General features: G+C 46.1%; 1 protein-coding gene across 14 annotated transcripts in view; it reads right to left on the reverse strand.

The window, feature by feature from the left end:
* The window catches only part of Stard9 (StAR related lipid transfer domain containing 9), a 170,109-nt gene that overhangs the window by 44,319 nt on the left and 106,401 nt on the right, over positions 1–19,389 (reverse strand). For all 14 annotated transcript variants that reach the window (XR_015449741.1, XR_015449742.1, XM_087207348.1 and 11 more), the window contains 4 exons: positions 8,734–18,771; positions 8,357–8,554; positions 7,893–8,076; positions 7,496–7,633 (listed from right to left, as the gene is read on the reverse strand). Coding sequence is in view for 12 of the 14 variants with exons in the window: in XM_087207348.1 (XP_087063474.1) it covers positions 7,496–7,633; positions 7,893–8,076; positions 8,357–8,554; positions 8,734–18,771 (10,558 nt within the window). In the remaining 2 variants the exon portion in view is untranslated. The remainder of the gene's footprint in view (positions 1–7,495; positions 7,634–7,892; positions 8,077–8,356; positions 8,555–8,733; positions 18,772–19,389) is intronic.

Here is a 19,389-nt window from a genome sequence, read left to right on the forward strand (position 1 = left end):
TGCTAATATATTTCTGGTTTGTTTTAGATTTTGTTATATAACACAAATCTAGTTAAAGATAGCAAATTAGTAGTTACCACAGGGCCAGGGATTTAGCTCAGTGGTTCTGGCGCCTGCCCTACAAGTGCAAGGACCAGAGTTCAATCCCTGGTATCAAAACAAAAAAAAAATAGTTGCCACAGTTTGTCATTTTTAGGCTCTGTTTGATGTTATTTTTGCTCATCACTTTGGCCAAGGTGACATAACTGAGCTAATCAGTTGTCCTTCCTGGTATACCAAGACTGAGACTGCCTAAGGGTCTGAAAAAATACTACAGGCCACTGCCAAAGAACCAAGGGCTGGGGCAAGTAGGCAGAAAATTCTCATCTCCAATAAACTGAAGACGTAGGATTCTGCAACAGACTCAAAACCCAAAGGCCGGCTACACCTGGAAGACACCTCTGAGAAGCAATCATTTCCTAAGGGTTCTAAATACTAGCAATAAAGTCACCATAAGATATCTACATGCATTAGCCCAGGAATTAAACTTAAAAAAAAAAAAAACACACAAAGAAAATGAGAGCACACTTAAACAAGATGCAAACCCAGACTTCTAATTCACTAAAGGCAAACCGAGGGGGTAATGAGCTGGAACAATCCAAAAGTCACCTTGGACTCTTTCAAGTAGTAACAGCAGAAGTAACAAAGCAGATGAATGAGCCTCTACAAAAAGCTGAATCAGAAATAATTTCTCAGATAACTAGTGACCACAATGAAAGACATGCTTAGTGACTCTAGAGCACATACAGATTTAAAAATTAGAGGAGCTCAGGAACATGACGGAAACCATGCACACCCAGCACAGGAAGGAAATGGAATCTATGAAACAGGTTCAAACAGATATCCAGGAGATAAACACTCCATTGAAAGTATACACAGCAGAATGAGTCAATGTGAGGAAAAAATATTAGGTATAGAAGACAGGATTCTGGTTAACAATCATGAAAAGAGAGATTTATTAAAAATAGCAAGGGAAATCAATCCAGCAGCTGCTACACAATGCAAAGAATACCATAAGCTTGAGCAGAGTCAATGAAAAAGCAGGAGACAGTGCAAATGACATTAAAAAAAAAAAATGTTCACAAAAGTAATACAAAACTTTCCAAACAGGCTAAAAGGATTTGACATATAGAAAAGTGAGGCATATACAACTCCAATTAACCATAATAAAAAAAACTACACCAAGGCATATAATAGTCAAGATTCCAGAAATTCAACATAAAACAGAATATTAAAATCTGTTAGAGAAAAGAAACAAATCATCTACAAAGGGAAGCCCATCAGAATCACAGCAGACTTACTGCTTCTCGGCCTTTTGGCTAAGATCAAGTGTAAAATCACAGCAGACTTGTCAACACAAGCCCTCAGGTCAAGGAGAGCTTGGAGTGAAGTTTTCCAAGCCCTAAAAGAAAATAACCTCCAACCAATATTGACGTACCTGGCAAAGTTATCTTTCAAAATCAATGGAGAAATAAAATACTTCCATGACAACAAACACCTGAGGAAATTCATGAATGCCAAATCAGCACTCCAACACATTCTGAAGGATATTCTAGAAAGAGATAATGAGGATTACAACCCATGAACCCCAAAAGAATGAATTCAGGGCTAGGGATTTAGCTCAGTGGTGCCACCACCTCACAAGTGCAAGGTCCTGAGTTCGATCTCTGGCACCAAAAAAAAAAAAGAGTGAATCCAACAGGCAAGGCAAAATATTAAACAGAGGGGAGAAAATGCGAAGCCAACAATAGGAAAATAACATGAAAAGGATGTCAATATATAACAGTTACAATCATCACTGTTCATGGTCTCAATTCACCAATCAAAAGAAACAGACTGACAGAATGGATCAAGAAGCAAGATCCAAAAATGTGCTGCATACAAGAAACATATTTACTTCAAAAAGCAATTCACAGACTGAAAGTTAAAGGATGGAAAACAATACTCCATGTGCCAGGAACCTGGAAAAAAACCAGGGGTAGCTAATTCTATTTAGAGACAAAGTGGATTTCATGCCAAGACTGATTAAGAGAGACAAAGTAGGGCCAGGGGTTTAGCTCAAGGGTGCTGCCGTCTGCCTTGCAAGGGCAAGGTCCCACGTTTGATCCCGAGTACCAAAAAAAACAAAGAGAGACAAAGAAGGTCACTATATCCTTGTAAAGGAAACAATCCAAGGGGAAGACAAAACAACCATAAATATATATGCATAAGGGGCTGGGGATTTAGCTCAGTGGTTCCGCCGGCGGCCTCACAAGTGCAAGGTCCTGAGTTCGATCCCCAGTACAAATAAATAAATAAATAAATAAATAAATAAATAAATAAATAAATAAATAAATAAAATAAATATGCACAAAATAGCAGTGCAACCAACTATATAAAAGAAATATTAATGGACATGAAAAAAATCAAATAAGCACTAATACCATTGTAATGGGGGACCTCAGTACCCCACTGTCACAAATAGATCAACTAGACAAAAAAAAAAATGAAATATTATAACTGAACCAAACATTTGAACAGATGGACTTAGTAGATAGATGTCTACAGTGTTCCACCCCACAACATAAGAATACACATTCTTCTCAGCTAAACATGGGATATTCTCCAAAATAGACCACATGCTAGCTCATAGAACATCCCTAAGTAAATGCAAAGGAAGTTAAATTATCCCATGCAGACCATAGTGCAATGAAACTGGAAATCGGTAGCAAAACAAACTACAAGAACTTCACAAACACACGGAAATTAACACTCTCCTGAACAACCAGTGGTTCACAGAGGAAATTAAAAAAGAAATTAGACAGTTTCTACAATTAAATGATAATGCCAATACAACGTATCTCAATTCATGGGACACAATGAAAGCAGTCCTACAAGGGAAATTTATAGCAGTGAATACTCATCTCAGGAAAACAGTGATCTCAAATAACCTAATGGTGAAGTTCAAGCTTCTAGAAAAAGAAAAGCAACCCAAGCCCCAAGCTCATACAAGGGAGGAAATTATGAAGATCAGAACAGGAATTAATGCATAGGAGACTAAGAAAATGACACGAAGAATCAAATCAAAGAGTTGTTTCATTGAAAGATTAAATAAAACTGACATTTAGCTAACCTTATCAAGAAAAGGAAAGAAAATACTCAAATCCATGCAATTAAAAATGAAAAGGGTGAAATCACAACACATCCTTCAGAAATCCAGAAGATCAATACCTACTTCAAAAACTTGTATTCTTAAAAGAATCATATCACAGTGATATATGTGCACCCATGTTCATAGCAGCAGTTTGTAATAGCTAAAGCCTGGAAACAGCCCAAGTGCCCATCAACTGGAGACTGGATAAAGAAGATGTGGTTTTTTAATAAAACGGAGTACTACTCAGCCATAAAGAACAAGAAACTAGAGATATTTATAGCTAAATGGATGCATATTGAGGCCATACGCTTAAGTGAAATAAATAGGTCACAAGTGTAAATACCAAATAGTTTCTCTAGTGTGAGAAACTGAAAGTGTAAATAAGGATTAAAATGAGTAATTGATAATTTGAAATAGGAAAAGGTCCAAAGGTGTAGGGGTGGTGGAAAGGGAAGAAGGGAAAGGAAAAATTATGAGAAAAGAAAAAAAAAATGGAAATGAAATCTACGTAAATAGAGAAGGGTGGAGGGGGTGAAGGGTGCACAGGTAATGGGGAAAAAAATAAGAACCAAGATACATCATGTACAGGTACAAGCACCCAATGATAAATGTAAACGTACTGTATACCTAAAATGTACTGATAAAAGAATTAAAAAAAAAAAAAAACCTGTATTCTAAAAAGATGGAAAACACAGAAGAAATGGACAGATTCCTAGATACATATGAATAACAAAAGCTGAATCAAGGAGATATTGAAATTCTAAATAAACCAATATCATTCAATGAAACTGAATGTGTGCGTGTGTGTGTGTGTGTGTGTGTGTGTGTTTTTTTTTTTTGGTACTGGGGATCGAACTTGAGACCTTGTGCTTGCGAGGCAGGCAGCAGAACCACTGAGCTAAATCGCCAGCAAAGAAATTGAACATGTAATTAAAAACCTACCAACAAAGAGAAGCCCAGGCTCTGACAGATTCACTGCTGAATTATACAAGAAATTTAGAGGAGAACTAATGCTGCTACTTCTCAAACTCTTTAATAAAATTGAAAGCGAAGCGATACTCCCAAATTCATTCCGGGAAGTAAGCATTATCTTGACTCCAAAACCAGAGAAGGATCCAACCAAAAAAGAAAACGACAGGCCAATCTCCTTAAAGAACACAGATGCAAAAATCTTCCATAAGATACTGGAAAACAGGGCTGGGGATTTAGCTCAGTGGTTCCCTAACAAGCACAAGGTCTCAAGTTCTATCCCTGGTACCAAAAAAAAAAAAAAAAAAAATACTGGCAAACAGAATGTAGCAAATCATCAAGGTTATACACCATGACCAAGTAGGATTCATCCCAGGGATGCAGGGATGGTTCAACATATGCAAGTCAAATATGTAATATACTACATCAACTCAGTCAAGGACAAAAACCGTATGATCATCTCAATAGATGCAGTAAAAGCATTTGACAAAGTCTAACCCCCATTCACAATGAAACCCCTACAGAAAATCTGAAAAGATGGTCTTTACCTGATAAAAGCCATCTATGCCAAACCAATAGGCAACATCATACGAAATAGACAAAAACTGAAAGCTTTCACTCTAAAATCAGGAACAAGACAAGGATGTTCACTGCCACCATTCTTTGTTCCATATAGTTCTGGAAACATTAGTCAGAGCAATCAGACAAGAGAAAGAAATAAAAGGGATAAGGATAGGAAAGGAAGAAGTTAAATTATCATTATTTGCAGATGACATGATACTCTACATAAAAGTCTCAAAAAGCTCCATCAAGAGACTTCTAGACTTAACCAAATTCAGTAGCGTGGCTGGATACAAAGTCAACACTCAAAAATCAATACTTTTCCTGCCTACTAATAACAAACTCACTGAGAGAAAAATTAGGGAAACAATACCTTTCACAATACCAACCAAAAAAATGAAATACCTAGGAATCAATCCAACCAAGCAAGTAAGAGATCTCTCCATTGAAAACTATAGTACTCTGAAAAGAGAGATGAAAGATATCAGAAAATGGAAAGAGATCCCTTGTTCTTGGGTAGGAAGAACCAATATAGTGAAAATAGCCATACTTCCAAAACTGTCATACAGATTTAAATTAGATCCCAATCAGAAGTCCAACAGCATATCTCACAGAATTAGAAAAAATTATACTGAAATTCATTTGGAACCAGAAGAGATCTAAAATAGCAAAGGCAACTCTAGGCAACAAAGGCAGGAGGGGGCTCACAATACCTAACTTTAAAGTATACTTCAAAGCTACTATGATAAAAACAGCATGGTACTGGCAAAAAAAAACCCAGATCCTACCATTAGTGGAACAGATTAGAAGATGAAGAAACAACTCTAGTCATACACAGCCACCTTATCTTTGACAAAGGAGCCAAACACCTCCACTGGAAGAAAGATAGCCTCTTTAATAAATGGTGCTGGAAAAACTGGGTTTCAATTTGTCAAAGATTAAAACTAAACCCCTATCTTTCACCATGCACTAACCTAAAATCAAAATAGATCAAAGATCTAAATATTAAAACAGAAACAGTACATCTACTGGAAGACAGATTAGGTAGAATTCTTGAAGACACTGGCATGGACAAAAATTTTATGAACAAAACCCTGACTGCACAAGAACTATCACAAAGAACCAACAACTGGGATCTCATCTTATCAAAAAGCCTGTGCACAGCAAGAAAAATCACCAACAGAGTGAATAGACAACTCACAGTGTGGGAAAAAATTTTTGCCAGCTATTCCTTAGACAAAGGACTAATATCTGGAATCTATAAAGAACTCAAAAAATCAGACCCCCCAAATTTAAAGACCCAATCCAAAAATGGGCCTCTGAAATGAATACACACTTCTCAGATGAAGAAGTAGAAACAGCTGAAAAAAATGTTCAACATCACTGGTCATTCAAGAGATGCAAATAAAGCAATGCTGAGATTCCATCTCACCCAGAAAGAATGGCTACTATTAAGAAATAAACCAATAACAAATGCTGAAGGGGCTGTGGGGAAAAAGGAACGCTTCTCCACTGTTGGGAGAGTGTAGACTGGTGCAACCATGGTGGACATCAGTGTGGAGATTTCTCAAAAAACTAAAACTAGAGATTCCATTTCACCCACCTATTCTCCTTCCTGGGGAATATGCACACCCATGTTTATAGCAGCACAGTCTGTAATAGCTAATTCTTTTTTTTTTTTTTTTTCTTGTAATAGCTAATTCTTAGAAACACCTCAAAAGCACATCAACTGACATATGGATAAAGACGATGTGGGGTTTTTTTTTATACAATGGAGTACTATTCAGCCATAAAGAATGATAAACTAGATACATTTATAGCTAAATGGGTACACCTTGAGATATTTTCCACAGATGATTGGTTAAATCTGAAGGTGTGGAACGTATGGATACAGAGGATGAACAGTAACAGCAAGTGCTGGTGATAAAGAAGCATTATGCTGCTGGTGGGCATGTAAAAAACACATCCATTTTCAAAAACAGTCTGTCCTTTCCTCTATGACCCAAAGTTCACTTCTAGGTACACACCCAAGAAAAATTAAAACATATATTGACAAAAAAGCCTGTTCAGCCATTAAATTAGCTTTATTTCTAAAGCATATTTTTATTTATCATAAAGCAAAAGAAGGCATTAGATCTTTCTACAAACTAGTAAAGGGGCAAGGCAGCATTATTAGTAAGTGCCAAAAGAGACACAACTTAAATGTCCATCAGCTACTGAACAGATCGATAAAAAGTGGTCTTTTCATACAGTGCATTTGGAGGGGGGGTTTCTTGCAATTGAACACAGGGCCTTCACACTGAGTTACATCCCCTCGTATGTTTTATTTTGAGACAAGGTCTCACTAAATTGCTAGACTGCCCAGGCTGGGTCTGAATCTGTGATCCTCCTGCCTCAGTCTCCCAGAGTGCTGGGAGCTTCCTTTCACTCTTCAATGACCCCTCCTCAAGGGGACCACATCTGTCCTCTTCTCCTTCCAGACTTAACCTAAGCACTGTCTCTCCAGAGACTCTACTGACCCTGAAGGACACCAGCCCCAGTTTATGCAGGCTTTAGTGCCCCTTCTCCAAATAATTTATTGCAACTTAATCATAAATAAGCTCACTAATATTTTTCTAATACTCACTTCTGTATCCTACAAAATAAGCACTTACAAGAATGGCAAAGCAGAGGTAGAGGGAAGTGAATCTCAAGGGCTCCTGCCAGCAGTGGCCCCAGGAAGCACAGGTCTTGCTGAGGCTCCTGTCTCAGCTGTGCTGGCCCTGGGCTTATTCATAGCATTTGTCCACTCACCGCACTCTCTGGGGGCTGGAGCTGGCCTGACAAGGCTCGGCTGCTATTGTAACCAGAGGTCACACCAGAGGAGAGGCTTCCACTGGAGCTAGTGCACGGGGAACTGGAGCTGGCCAGGGTGAGCAGTTTTTCTTCTTCCTGGGAAGAACAGGTCATCATCAGCCAGCTTCTGAGGCATCCACAAGACCCTAACTCACCTCTGGCCTCCTGGTGCCTCCCATACCCTATGCCGCACTATACACTACAGCCTCTTGCTCTCAGACTTGGACGTGGGGACAGAGTTGGTCTGATGAGGGCATAGAGGGATAGTAGGCCCAGCCTTAAGGCTGGCACCAGGGCTGTCATGCCCTCCTCAGAGCACAGCCCCAGGTCTATCCAGGCTCAGCCCACTCCTCACCCTCAGCAGCTGGGAGATGATCTTCTGGCAGATCCGAAGCTTCTCCTGTGTAGTCTGCTCCTGAAGCCTCTCCTGTGCCCGTTCAATCTCCACCTTGGCCTCCTCTCGGGCCTGCTGATAGTCACGCAGCATTCGCTCGATGTCAGAATGCGGTTTGGCAGAATTCAGTGCTGACTCTGGGCTCCTACAGAAATCACAGGGAGGAAAGATAGTTTCCAATACAGTAGATGGGAGTCAGCCCTGCCTGCCCCACAGGCCACTCCCAGCCCCTCTGTCCTTCCCAGACCTCCTCACTCCAGTCCTCTCGCCTCCGCTTCTTTCCCTTGGCCCCAGTCTGTCACGCCCACCTCCACTGTCCACAGGCACAGAAGAGCCTCTGGGACAACACCTCCAGCCCCAGTCCCCACCCCGGCCCCCTCCTAAACCACAGAGCCCCTTCCTACAGGTTCTGGGTCCCCTGTTACCTGGTGATCTCCACAACATCCTTCCTCAGTTGCTGCAGGTATTCTCGGCGCTTGCTGGGCAAGTCCAGGTGCCAGGAGGGGAAAGTCCTGTTAGACAGGAGGCTCAGTTTTTTCTGGAGGCTCAGGCTTCGTGTCCGAGGGAAGTTCTGAAGTCGCTCAGCCTGCTCTCTCTTGAGGATCTTGATGGCTTGTCTTTGCCTGTGACAAAACATGATCAATTCACTGAACTGGCCGAGTCCCCGCACCTGAGTTCTACCTCCAACTCCTAGATGTCAGAGATGAGCAAGGCCAGAAGGAACAGCTGCTGTCAGCTTTCCTAAGTTCTCTTCCCCCTCACCTTCCCCTGCCCCTGGCTCTCCCCCAGCAGGAGCCCTTACCGAGCATGGTGTTGCTCCCAGGAGGACACTGCAGCCTCATCTGGAACAAATGCCGCACCTGTCCCCTGCTGTAGCACCTGCAGCAGGGCATCTGCCTCCCCGAAACCATGGTGCAGTTTCGCTTCTGTGAGCTCTACACTGAGTAGGGTATTCTGGGCCCCAACTTGCAGGGAGACCTGCTCCCTTGGGGCCCACTCAGGATACAGGCTCTGGTCACCAGGTTGTGGGAGGCCCTGCCTCTGCTCTCCAGAGCTGAGATCAGAGCTGGCTTCCAGATCCTCACTCACAACCAGCCCTCCAGGAGAGCCACACTGAACCCCACACCAGTTACTACGTTTGTTATGCACCGGGGGGTCCCTTAGGTTGCAATGCTGGGCTTCAGGGCTCATGCACATCTGGGAACTGGAACAAACTCCCTGAGGTTGGCAGGCCTGAGGTGAACAAGCAGTGGAACCTCGAGTACCTGCAGGGTCAGTCAGCTCAGCACCAAGGAAGGGGCTGAGGTGTTGAGGCCCTTTCCATGATGAGGAGAGGTCCGCAGTGAGTTGTGGCTCCACTGGAGGTCCTGAACTCTCATCTTCGTTTTCAAGCCTGCTCTGCCACTGACCTGGCACCCGACTGTTCAGTGGGCCGTGCTCTGGGGAAGTCACCCCCTCAGACACACAGCTGTCAGCCTGCCTCCAGCTCCAGTGCCTTCGGGGTGGAAGCAGTGGGCTGCTCTGGGCCCCAGTGGTGGTCCTGGGCTGAGGCTGCTGAAGAGGCTGCCCCAAGCAGCTAACTTGGACGCTAGGGCTCTGTGGTGGGCTGCATGGGAGGCTTAACTCCAGGAATGACTTCCTACTGACCCCCTGATCCAGAGCCTCTATTGGCTCATGAGTGGTTTGAGAACAATTATCTGCTGGAGGCTTTGGGCTGAAGTCAAGCTTTGGGTGACCTTTGAGAGGGTGGGCTGAGGGAGCTGAGAGAGTCAAAAAGCCTGGGGGAAGACCCACCTCTTGGATGTTGGCACTAAGTGTGAGGATTGGGGAGGAGGCCCTGTCCACCAACGAGGCACTCGTGGGACTCGGCTTCCTCTGGACCTGAGGCTCCAGGTTGGGTTCTGAGGCCCTGGGTAAGGGCGCTGGGGTATGACACATGCCAAGGCTGGGGCTGTTGACAACCACACAAGAGGAGTCCCCTGGATGGGACCTGGGAAGTGGGGAGGCATCAAGAGAACCTGGGGGACTCCCAGAAGGGAGGTTCTGCTCTCGAAGGGCTTTCTGAAACCTCAAGTGGGATGAAGACACTGGAGAGCTTCTCTGTCTACAGTGAGCACTTTCTTTATGAAGATCTGAAGGCACGATGGCTTTCCATGCCATCTCCTCTTCCTCTCTCTCAAGGTCTCCTATGACACCTCCCTTTTCTTGAGACACAGGTGTGGTATCTGAGCTCAGCACTTCAAGGATCACACTGACTTCCTGAGGTTTGGCCTCTGGGCCCTGGAAGTATAGAGGGGGTAAGGACAGGTCAGTCTGGCTGCCCTTTTCCACACTGGTCTGAGTCGCACTGTCCATCCTGAGGGCCTGTAGGGCCCCACCTGTGGGGTCCCTCTTGGTGTTCTGCTCCTTGGTCACACCTGGCTGGGAGAGACTTCCAAGCAGCTCTGAGGTGCTGTGCAGGAGCTGTGAGGGGTGGAGAGACAGGCTGTGCATGCTGGCCCAGGAGGCCAGGCCACAGGGTGGTGCCACACTGGTGTCAGGCTGAGCAGAGGAGACATCAGCACCACTCTGGTGGAGCTGGCAGCCCAGGGTCTGTGTGCCCTGCTCATAAGTGTCTGTCTTGCCCTGTGCCAGAGGGCAGCCAGACTCAGACGGACACAGCAGTACAATCTCATCCACTGCACCTACAGAATTTCCTTCAGCCAAAGGTAGCCCACTCTTTAGACAGCCTGCTTCATCAGTGGGGCCCTTAAACCGGGGTATCTTGTCAGGACCACTCAGGATGTGGGGGTCCCCCAAGGGACATGAGGCACCCTCTATGTTCCAAGTCTCATTTGAACCCTGCACATTCTCAGTGCTGCCGTGTGTGCTTGACAGGTCCTGGGTTTGGGCATAAGTGCTGAGACAGGAGTAAACTGGGGAGTTCTGCTCTCCCAAGCTGTTGTCCATGCTGGAGCGCCAGGCTGCATTTGATGGCAATGGACCATGGGCTTTCTGGCTATAGGAGTCATCAACTGCCCTGTCGAACACACAATGCTTCCAGCCAATGTGCACAGGCCCCTCTGGACACCATGGCACAATGCAGGGGTTAATATCATCAGAGCCTAAGTACAACATTCCTTTGTCCTCCTGTCCATTCTCTGGCCTGACCTGGACATCGAGTTTCTCTGGCTTTCCTTGTGGAGCCAAAGTACCAGACACCCAGCTGTTCATGAAATCAGAGGTTGGCATGCAAGACACTGTGGAAGACACTGGGTAAGGAGGGGTGGCATGTTTCAGTGTCATGTGATCAGTAGGGCCATCGTTCTGGTTAGATGAGGCTGTTGGATTGCAGTCCTCAGTCTTCAGAGGTGTTCCTGTCACCATCTTTCCTGTGGAGTAGCCCCGGAGGTGTGTGTTCCACAGTCTGTGAAGCCCCTGCGCGTCCTCATCTGGAGGGGAAGGAGACTCCACTCTCGTGTTTAGCTCCTGAAGAGATCGAAAGGAGCTCACCACAGAAAACTGGGGTCTGGGGCTGGACTTGGAGTGTTTGGGGCCAGAGAAGACTGTAATGATGGGAAGTGAGCACCTGTGGTGGGGAGTCAACTGCTCTGCACTGGAGTCAAGCTGGCCAGGCCTCTGGTCAACAGGATGTGGTACTGCACCGTCCCCCAATGGCACAGAAGCCGGCCCTTCAAAGCCTGTTAAGAAAGTCTGGGACACCGGAGACTTGGTCACAGCCACCTCCTGTCTTTCGGCATCTCTAATGTGACAGCCATTCAAGCCACCCTGCTCAGCAAGTGGGGGATTCCTGCCCTGGGGAGGGTCTTCGCCACCTCCTGAAGCCCAGTCTCTCTGCTGTTCTTGCTCTTCCCAAGGGCTACCACCCCGAGGACTACAGATGTGTTTTGCTAAAAACTTGGCTGGAGGATCCCTGGATTCGATGGAAGGTCGTGGCTTTTCTGAAAGGTGTCTGATATTTTCTAAGCACCCATGCTCACTCTCAACAGACCCTTCACTTAACCTCAGGGTGTGTGGTCCCTGAGTTTCTGCAGATGGTTCTGGCTTGGTCTGAGACACCTGTGCACTGTGGCCACCTACAGAGTGATCCCTGAGGTTCCTCAGTGGCTCCGAGTAAGGGTCTGCAGGGCAAGGGACAGCCTCAAGTTCTGGGCTGGCTTTTCTCTCAGCAACCTCCTCAGTACCCTTTACAATCTTGAAGCTTCCATCTGTAGCTGACTGGGTGAGGGAATGTGTCCTCACATAGGAGGTGCAGAGGGAGCTGCAGCCTCGAGTGGGTGGTCTAACAGCAGCTGCAGTGGAGGGCTCAAGCACGCCGCTGCCTACTGGCCCAAGGTCCACGCCTCTGGTCTCACAGCCATGTGCCAAGAGCACATCAGCTTCCTTGGAGGAGGTCTCTGTCTCACCCATTTCACAGCCTCTGGAAAGTACAATGAAAGGTGGGTAGACAGGACATGGGGTGGCCTTGGAATTCGTCCCCAGGTCACCATCTCTGTGACAAAGCAGAGTGGAAAAATGGGAGGAACAGGCATAAGTAGCAGTGGTCTGAGGATGGCACAGGTGTCGGCGAATCCTGCTCTCTTCTGCCTCCCTCACTGCACTGAGAGCCCTGCTGCCTTCTGTGGTCCCAGACAAGACAAGGCAATCTCTGGTTCCCTCCAGACCTCTGCACAGGGCCTCATCTCCCCCAGGGTCTGGGCTAGGTCTCTGATCTAGCAATAGAGGTTGCCTGAGATTTCTGATCCCAGTCCTGACCCAAACATTCTCCTTCCAGTTCACATACTGTTGTGAGGGGGCTTCTAGATCAGCATTTCTCAGAGCTCCAGGCAGAACAGCCTGTTGTTTTAGACTTGCCCTCACTTCTTCTAAGCCAGTAAAAGTCTCAGAGCATTGGACGTGATCTTGCTCAGGCCCTGAAAAGCTTAAAGAATTCTCAACGCCAAAGATCACAGACTGATTTTCAAAGTGGGCAGTTTTTCCTCCCCAGGCAGTCACTAAAAAATTACCTGAGCCTCCTCCATATGTGGTGTCTAAAGTCTCAGCCTCCTGGTGCTCTGGGTTGCTGGTGCAACTGCCAGGAGATTTCCCCTCTACAGTGTGCCACGTGGCTAAACGACTCTGCCCATGCAGAATCGGCCCAGAATGTTTAGGGGCCTGAGAAGATACTGCATACACTGCTTTCTTTGATCTTAATATTCTGTCCACCTCCACGGCTTTTGAAGGAAGAAGCCTGTCTAAGATCAAAGGACCAGTAAAGGAAGGTGTTCTGGGTACTTCTTCCTTCTTTTCGGTGATTTGAAAAGAACTAGAGTGATCTGTAAACTCTTTCCTTGCTCCCTGGACATCGCTCAGGTCTCCAGTGCAGGATCTTGTGCCTGGAGCAGGTGCAGCTTGAGAGGAAGATTGTGGAAAAGGCTGGGGCCCTCTGTTCATTTCAGGGCCGAGCAGAGGTCCAGAGCTATTTGTACAGAGAGGTGTGGCTTGGCCTTTCTTCCCGTCAGCCAACAGATGTCCTGGTGCAGCAGAGAGAGATGCAACATCGAATTCTGGGGCTTCATCCTCACCCCTGGTCCTGCCTGGCATTAACTGGTCCATTTGCTCACAGTGAGTCCTGTCAGCAGCCCCTGAAGAACATTCAGGTTCTACTGAAGTTTCATAGTAAGGAAGGACTGCAACCCCAGTCCCAAAGTCATTAGGCCACTTTTTCCAGACCTTTGCCAGTCTGATCTCCTCCAAGATAGCCAGGCAACTGGGTACATGGACAGATATCTCCAACAGCCTGGGCTCTGGATTAGGCGCCCTTGGCAGAGAAACAGATACCAAGCAAGTACTGCTGGTAGGGCTTTGGTCCTTGGCCTCCTCCTGTGTCTTCTGCCTTGCCCCTCTGCCTTGGTCACCATCCTCTTCTAAGGAGAAGCTGACCCTTTTTTTAAGCTGCCTAGAAGTCATATTCAAGGAAGTAGTTTGTATTTTTTTTTGTACAGCTGCCTCAATTTCATTGCCAAAACTTTCCTGAGCACTCAAACCCATGAAAGTGATTCTGAGGTCCCCTCCTTGGTCCTGGGGGCTGATGCTTGCTGTTACCCTCTCTTCTGTTCCCAGGGGAGCACTCTTTGCTGCATCAGACTGACCATGCAATCCCAAGATAGTGGGCCTCGCATTCCCGCACCAGGCCGTGTATGCCATGGAGGAGCCTCCGCTAGTGTGTCCCTGCAGATGGGGGCTTCTGTCTTCTCTCCTCGGGCTGTCATACTGTACTCCATGTTCTGAGGGACTGTCAGGAATTTTCAATATTGTGGGATCCAGCACTTGGTCAACTGAAGAAATGCCTATAATATCAGGGGTATGCAGACAGCTTCCTGGCAGCTTTGGTGAAGGCAAGGACCAGGTATTGCTCAGGTCTTGATTAGAAGGGACTTTGAGGAAGTCTGTCTGGCTCAGTAATGGGGAGACAGTCTCCTGGCTGAAATATGTGCATAGACAATGCTGGCTTGCATCAGGATGCCTCTGGGTCAATGAGACCACATTACTTTTGTCCTGTGAGCTTCCTCCCATTTCCAAGGTCACTCCTTCAACTCCACCTTGAGCTCTTGCCCCCTCTGGCTTGGAACTACTTATGAATTCAACAACTTGGCCTTCGTGAAAACCTTCCATGGTCTCCAGTTCTTCAAGACTTCCCAAGCTCCAAGGCTGCTCTTGGAAGTTTGCTGATGCTTGTACCAGCCTGTCATCCTTCCCGCAACTCTCCACCCGGGGATGCAAGGATGGAGCTCTAGACAGTGCTTCCATTCTCCTTTGGTGAAGAGCAGTGTTGGTGGACTCTTTGCAATCTGCGCCTTTCCCTAAAGAATCACATGTATCCCTGAGGGTTCTGTCTAACACAGCTGGCGGGGCATGGTCTACCACAGACTGAGTCTCCTGTACACATTCCCCTGATCTGAAGGGGCTTGGAGAGACATTCTGGATGAGCTGGTTCTCATTCCCAGTGGTTCTGTTAGCCTTCATTCCTCCAGCTTCACTATCCCTAAAGTCAACATCATCTGCCCGTCTTGGAGAAGATGGTTGATCCTTGCAGGACAAACGGTTTCCAGAGCTTCTTGGCCTCGGGACATGGTCAGCTCTCTCTGGATCCTTCTGGTCCTGGGACATAACCTCCTCACTAACTCTTGGTGTGTGGGAAGCATGAAGCTGCTTATTTTGCTTGGATTCAATTTCTAAGATACCATCTTCCAATTGCATGACACTCCTAATTAGCTTAGCCATTTCATCAGTATTATTAACTCCTTTATACTGTTTCTTTCCCAAAAGTTCTTCTTTGGAGTTTAACATTTCTTGTGATCCCCCAGGGCTCTGGCATTCTCTGGGGCTTCTTTCCTGATAGCATGTAACGGACTGGACTCTTTCACAGGTACATTCTGTCTCTGAAACCTTAAGCTCTGTGGGGCTGTCTTTGGGATGGACAGTTTCTCCAAGGAACCCAGTTTCATTCCTCCCTTCCCACTTGTGGGTTGAACTCTCATCCTGGGCTACGATTGTGGGGCTGCTTACTCTATGACATTCTGATCTGGACTTCAAAAAAGCAGCAGTTTCCCCTGGCATGTCCTTCTCAAGGCCTAAATCAGTGGTTTTACAGATGAAATCAGATGTTCGTCCAGAAGGAAACTGGCTGCTCAAGTCATGGGCTTGGATCTGAGCCTGATCTTCTTTCCTACCTGCCTCAGCCTCACAGATGAAAAGGAAGGGCTTCTCAGGTCCAGAGTTGCCCAAGGAAACACTCCAACAGGACTGTGTAGGAGCCTTTTCTCTTTCATTAAGTGCTGGAAAGCTGTGCTTTTTATTTAAAACTCTAACTTCTTTTTCAAGCTCACATACTTCTGTGCCAGTAAAAGGAAGAAAACATCTGTTCTGAGCAACAAGAAAATGAACTGAATTATGCCTTTCTTCTTTAATATTTTCAGTGCATTCCCCTAACTCGCCAGTAACTTCCACGGTGTTCTGATCAACTGGCCTCTCTGCAGTGGACTGTTGAGAAAAGGCAAACTTGGAATTCTGGTTTTGTAACAGCACTGGCAAATTATTCTTCAAGTTAGTTTTCTTTAGGATGTGGTGGTCATGACTAAAGCCCCAGGGTTCCCGGGGAGGTGGGGACGGCACTCGTACTTCTCTGCAAGCTGGAATCTCTAAGGCAGTTTCTGTCAGGGCATCCCTGCTTTTGGTCACACAGACTGTTTCCAAGACAGGTGGCTGCAGCAGGGAAGATGAAAAAGGATTCCAGGGAGCAGAGTGGAAGTATGGCTGTGGACCTGATGGAAGGGCAAAAGAAACATCTGTGTTTCTTCCAACTACTTCCTTAGAGCTCTCCCGGCAATCTTCCTTCTCTTCCTGTTGGGGGTAGCAGTTGTGACTTATTTGTCCTTGGTGAACCGCACTATTTTTCCTGAGAGGAGACCAGCCTTGAGGCCAATGATCTGCTTTGGTAGCCTGGGTAACACTCCTGCAGCAAGCATTCTTCTGGAATACACACTTATCAGAGGAAGTTGTCACTCCAGGTTTCCGGCTACCCTGACAGCACTCTTCCATGCTCTTCTGTCTGACTTTACTGGCTTCTTTTAAGGAATATGTTAACTTGTTCTCTGTGGCACAATCCTGTGCATTTGTAGATCCAGAAGCCAGTGATTCCAAGTCAGCTGAATAAGCTCCATTACAACTAACCTCTTTCTCACTAGTACTAAAGAAATCTGAAGCACTTTCCAACTTGGCACTCAAACTTTCCTGTTCTTTCTCTGCTCTCAAACACCTGGTTTTGGAGAGATGGATCGGAAAGTTGTTAAAATTCAGACTGCTAGACACCCCAGGACCAACTGGCAGTTGGGTATCTCTTCCTTTGCCAAAATTTTTGACCGGGGAACTAGAGTCTTCCTCAAGGGGGAAGGCTGGCCTGGGCTGTCCTACAGTCTCCAGGACAGGATGAGAGACTTCAAGGAGGTACTTCTGCTGAAGGGCAGCCCAGTCCCCTTCATGGGTGCTGCCCACATGAGTGAATGACATGGTAGAGGCAGTAGGCTCACTTAACGCAATAGAATTAGAAACTACTGAGTTTCCCCGTTGGGTTGTGTCAGGGCTACTTCTCCCCTGAAAGAAGTCATCAGCTCCTGGCTGAAGAACCCTTTGAGTTCCCCAAAGTGACAACTTGGAAATATTGGAAGCAAAGGTTGTACGCACATCTGTGTTGCAGGGTAGTTCAGTACTGGCTTGGGGCAGTTTCAAGCCACGGGGCAGAACTGCTTCTGTGCCCACTGGCTTTACTTCTTTACTATTTTGCAAGTATGGAAGCCTCTCTTCATCAAAGGGCTGGACTTCCTGGACATCAGGCCTTAAACATAAAGAACCCTCTATTCCTGGGGGGCTGCTGGGATTGATCTTAGAGTCACAGGAAAACCAGGAATCCATGGACACCAGAGAGCTCTCTCTCAAAAGCTGTGTACCTTGGAGAGAGCTGGCTCGTTCTGGATGGCTTGCCTCCACCTCTGACTCAGGCCACTTATCAGCTTGGAAACAAGGATTAAGGTAAAACAAGCTGCTCACTGGCAGGATGGCATTCAGCCCCACTCCAGTTCTGTGGCTGGTGGGGCCAGGTCTGCACATTGCCTCCTGATCCACTACAGGCAGAATGGAGTTCTGCAGGCGCCAAAATATCTCTGTGGGCATCTCATCAGCTGAACCAAGGAAAGGCTCCTCTTGGTGATCTTCCTCCAATTCTTCCTCAGCATCAACCAGGCTGTCTAAGGAAAAGCTCCTATGAGCCCGGGCAAGCAGGCCACTGTCTGGGGGTGTGGGAAAGCCCCTTGCAGAGGCTTTAATTCTGGACCTTGGGTGGCTGAGTTCATTGGTGGCATGACTGCCTCCCTTTAAGCTCTGGTCTCCCCTCTCAACCAATGAGTCCTCAGATATTTGGCTGTTGTAACTTTCAGAGTTCTCTGACTCTGGAAGGTACCACTTTCCTGGCGGGTCCTCCAGCGTCAGCGGCTCTGTCAGTGAGATTTTGGCATAGACACAAGAGAGAGACTCCACCGAGTAGCTGCTATCTGTGTCAGATAAATCATCATCTCCTCTTGCACAATACATCCTTGGACTGGAATCTGTATGTGAAGCTGTGGTATCTGGATCACATACACTGTGGTGTCTCTTCCAAGGATGGCCATGAGGTAAATGACAGTACTTTTTGGCAATGTCTCTGACCCTTGCTGCCAGTACCCTCTGATGCCTTTTTGATTCCCTGCCTGGAAAAGGTAGCTTGGATTCTGTCTGAAAAGTCTTGGCCACTCTTCCAAGCCCAGCTGCTTGCTTGGGTCCATGGGGATAAGAGTAACTATAACTGGTTCCCCTAGCAGCCTTGTTGGCCCCAATGTTCCCTTCTTTTTGTGACACAGCTTGTGTGTTGCCACAGTCTGCTAGTCCCTTAGCCCTTCTGGTCTGGGTAGTAGAGGTGAGGGTCTTTGGTCCATCTCTTGGCTTTAGCTTGTCAGGTAGTTGACACAGAGATGCTATGCCGTGGGACACCATCTGAGAGAGCTGCTTCTCCACTCTCTCCATTTCCTGGATGTTGACAGACTTGTGGCTCGTGGAAAGGCAGGTGCCTGGAGCTAAGGTGTCTTTCTTGGCCATGCAAAGCTGTCCCTGGTCTGAGGGACAGAGGCCACTCTTATGGAGATGCCTTGTCCTTGGAAGGCAAGCAGCTGCTGGGGAAACAGGGTCTGCCAGTGGGATTTTCTCTGACACTTGGTGAGTAGGGTCAGGCATAGGTGGTAACACGGTACAGAGATCCCAATTCAGAAAAGCACTGTGAAGACAAGGAAAACGATCTCAGAAAGAGTAAGAGGCACCTACTTCCTGTTGAAAGAAGGAATAAGTTTGCTCTGAACGAGGTTAAAAATTAGGCCCAATGTCACTGTGTCCTACTGTTTTCATGGCCATGAAAAAGTTTGATGAATATAAAAGTAAACTGTGGACTAGAGTCTTGGTTCTCTGAGAAGTTCCAGATACAATGTGTTCCTCAATTTCTTTGTTTTATATAAAAAAGTTGAATCCCATCTAATCACACCTTTAGGCAATGTGGGGAAAACAAGAACAATTTAAATGATATTACAAGGAATCAAACAGATAAATCTATAATGTGGGTATATTTAGAGGATCACAAATTCGAGCCTTGGAAACTTAGTGACTTAGCAAGACCCTGTCTCAAAATGCAAAATATAAAAGGGCTGGAGATATAGCTCAGTATGAAGGCCCTGGGTTCAATCCCCAGGACCCCCTCTAAAAAAAAGTCACACATAGTGTGGAAATTTGGATTAATTTGAAAAACTAAATGTAAATAGATTTTTTGAGGCCACTTGAGAAATTTGGACATGGTCTAGGTTTTTGATTAATTTAGATAAATTAATCTTAATTTTGGTAGGTA

This window comes from Heterocephalus glaber, unplaced genomic scaffold (assembly GCF_053883595.1).
Source record: "Heterocephalus glaber isolate CG9 unplaced genomic scaffold, H.glaber_assembly_v1.0 deba00000809, whole genome shotgun sequence".
In the NCBI taxonomy this organism is placed as follows: domain Eukaryota; kingdom Metazoa; phylum Chordata; class Mammalia; order Rodentia; family Bathyergidae; genus Heterocephalus; species Heterocephalus glaber.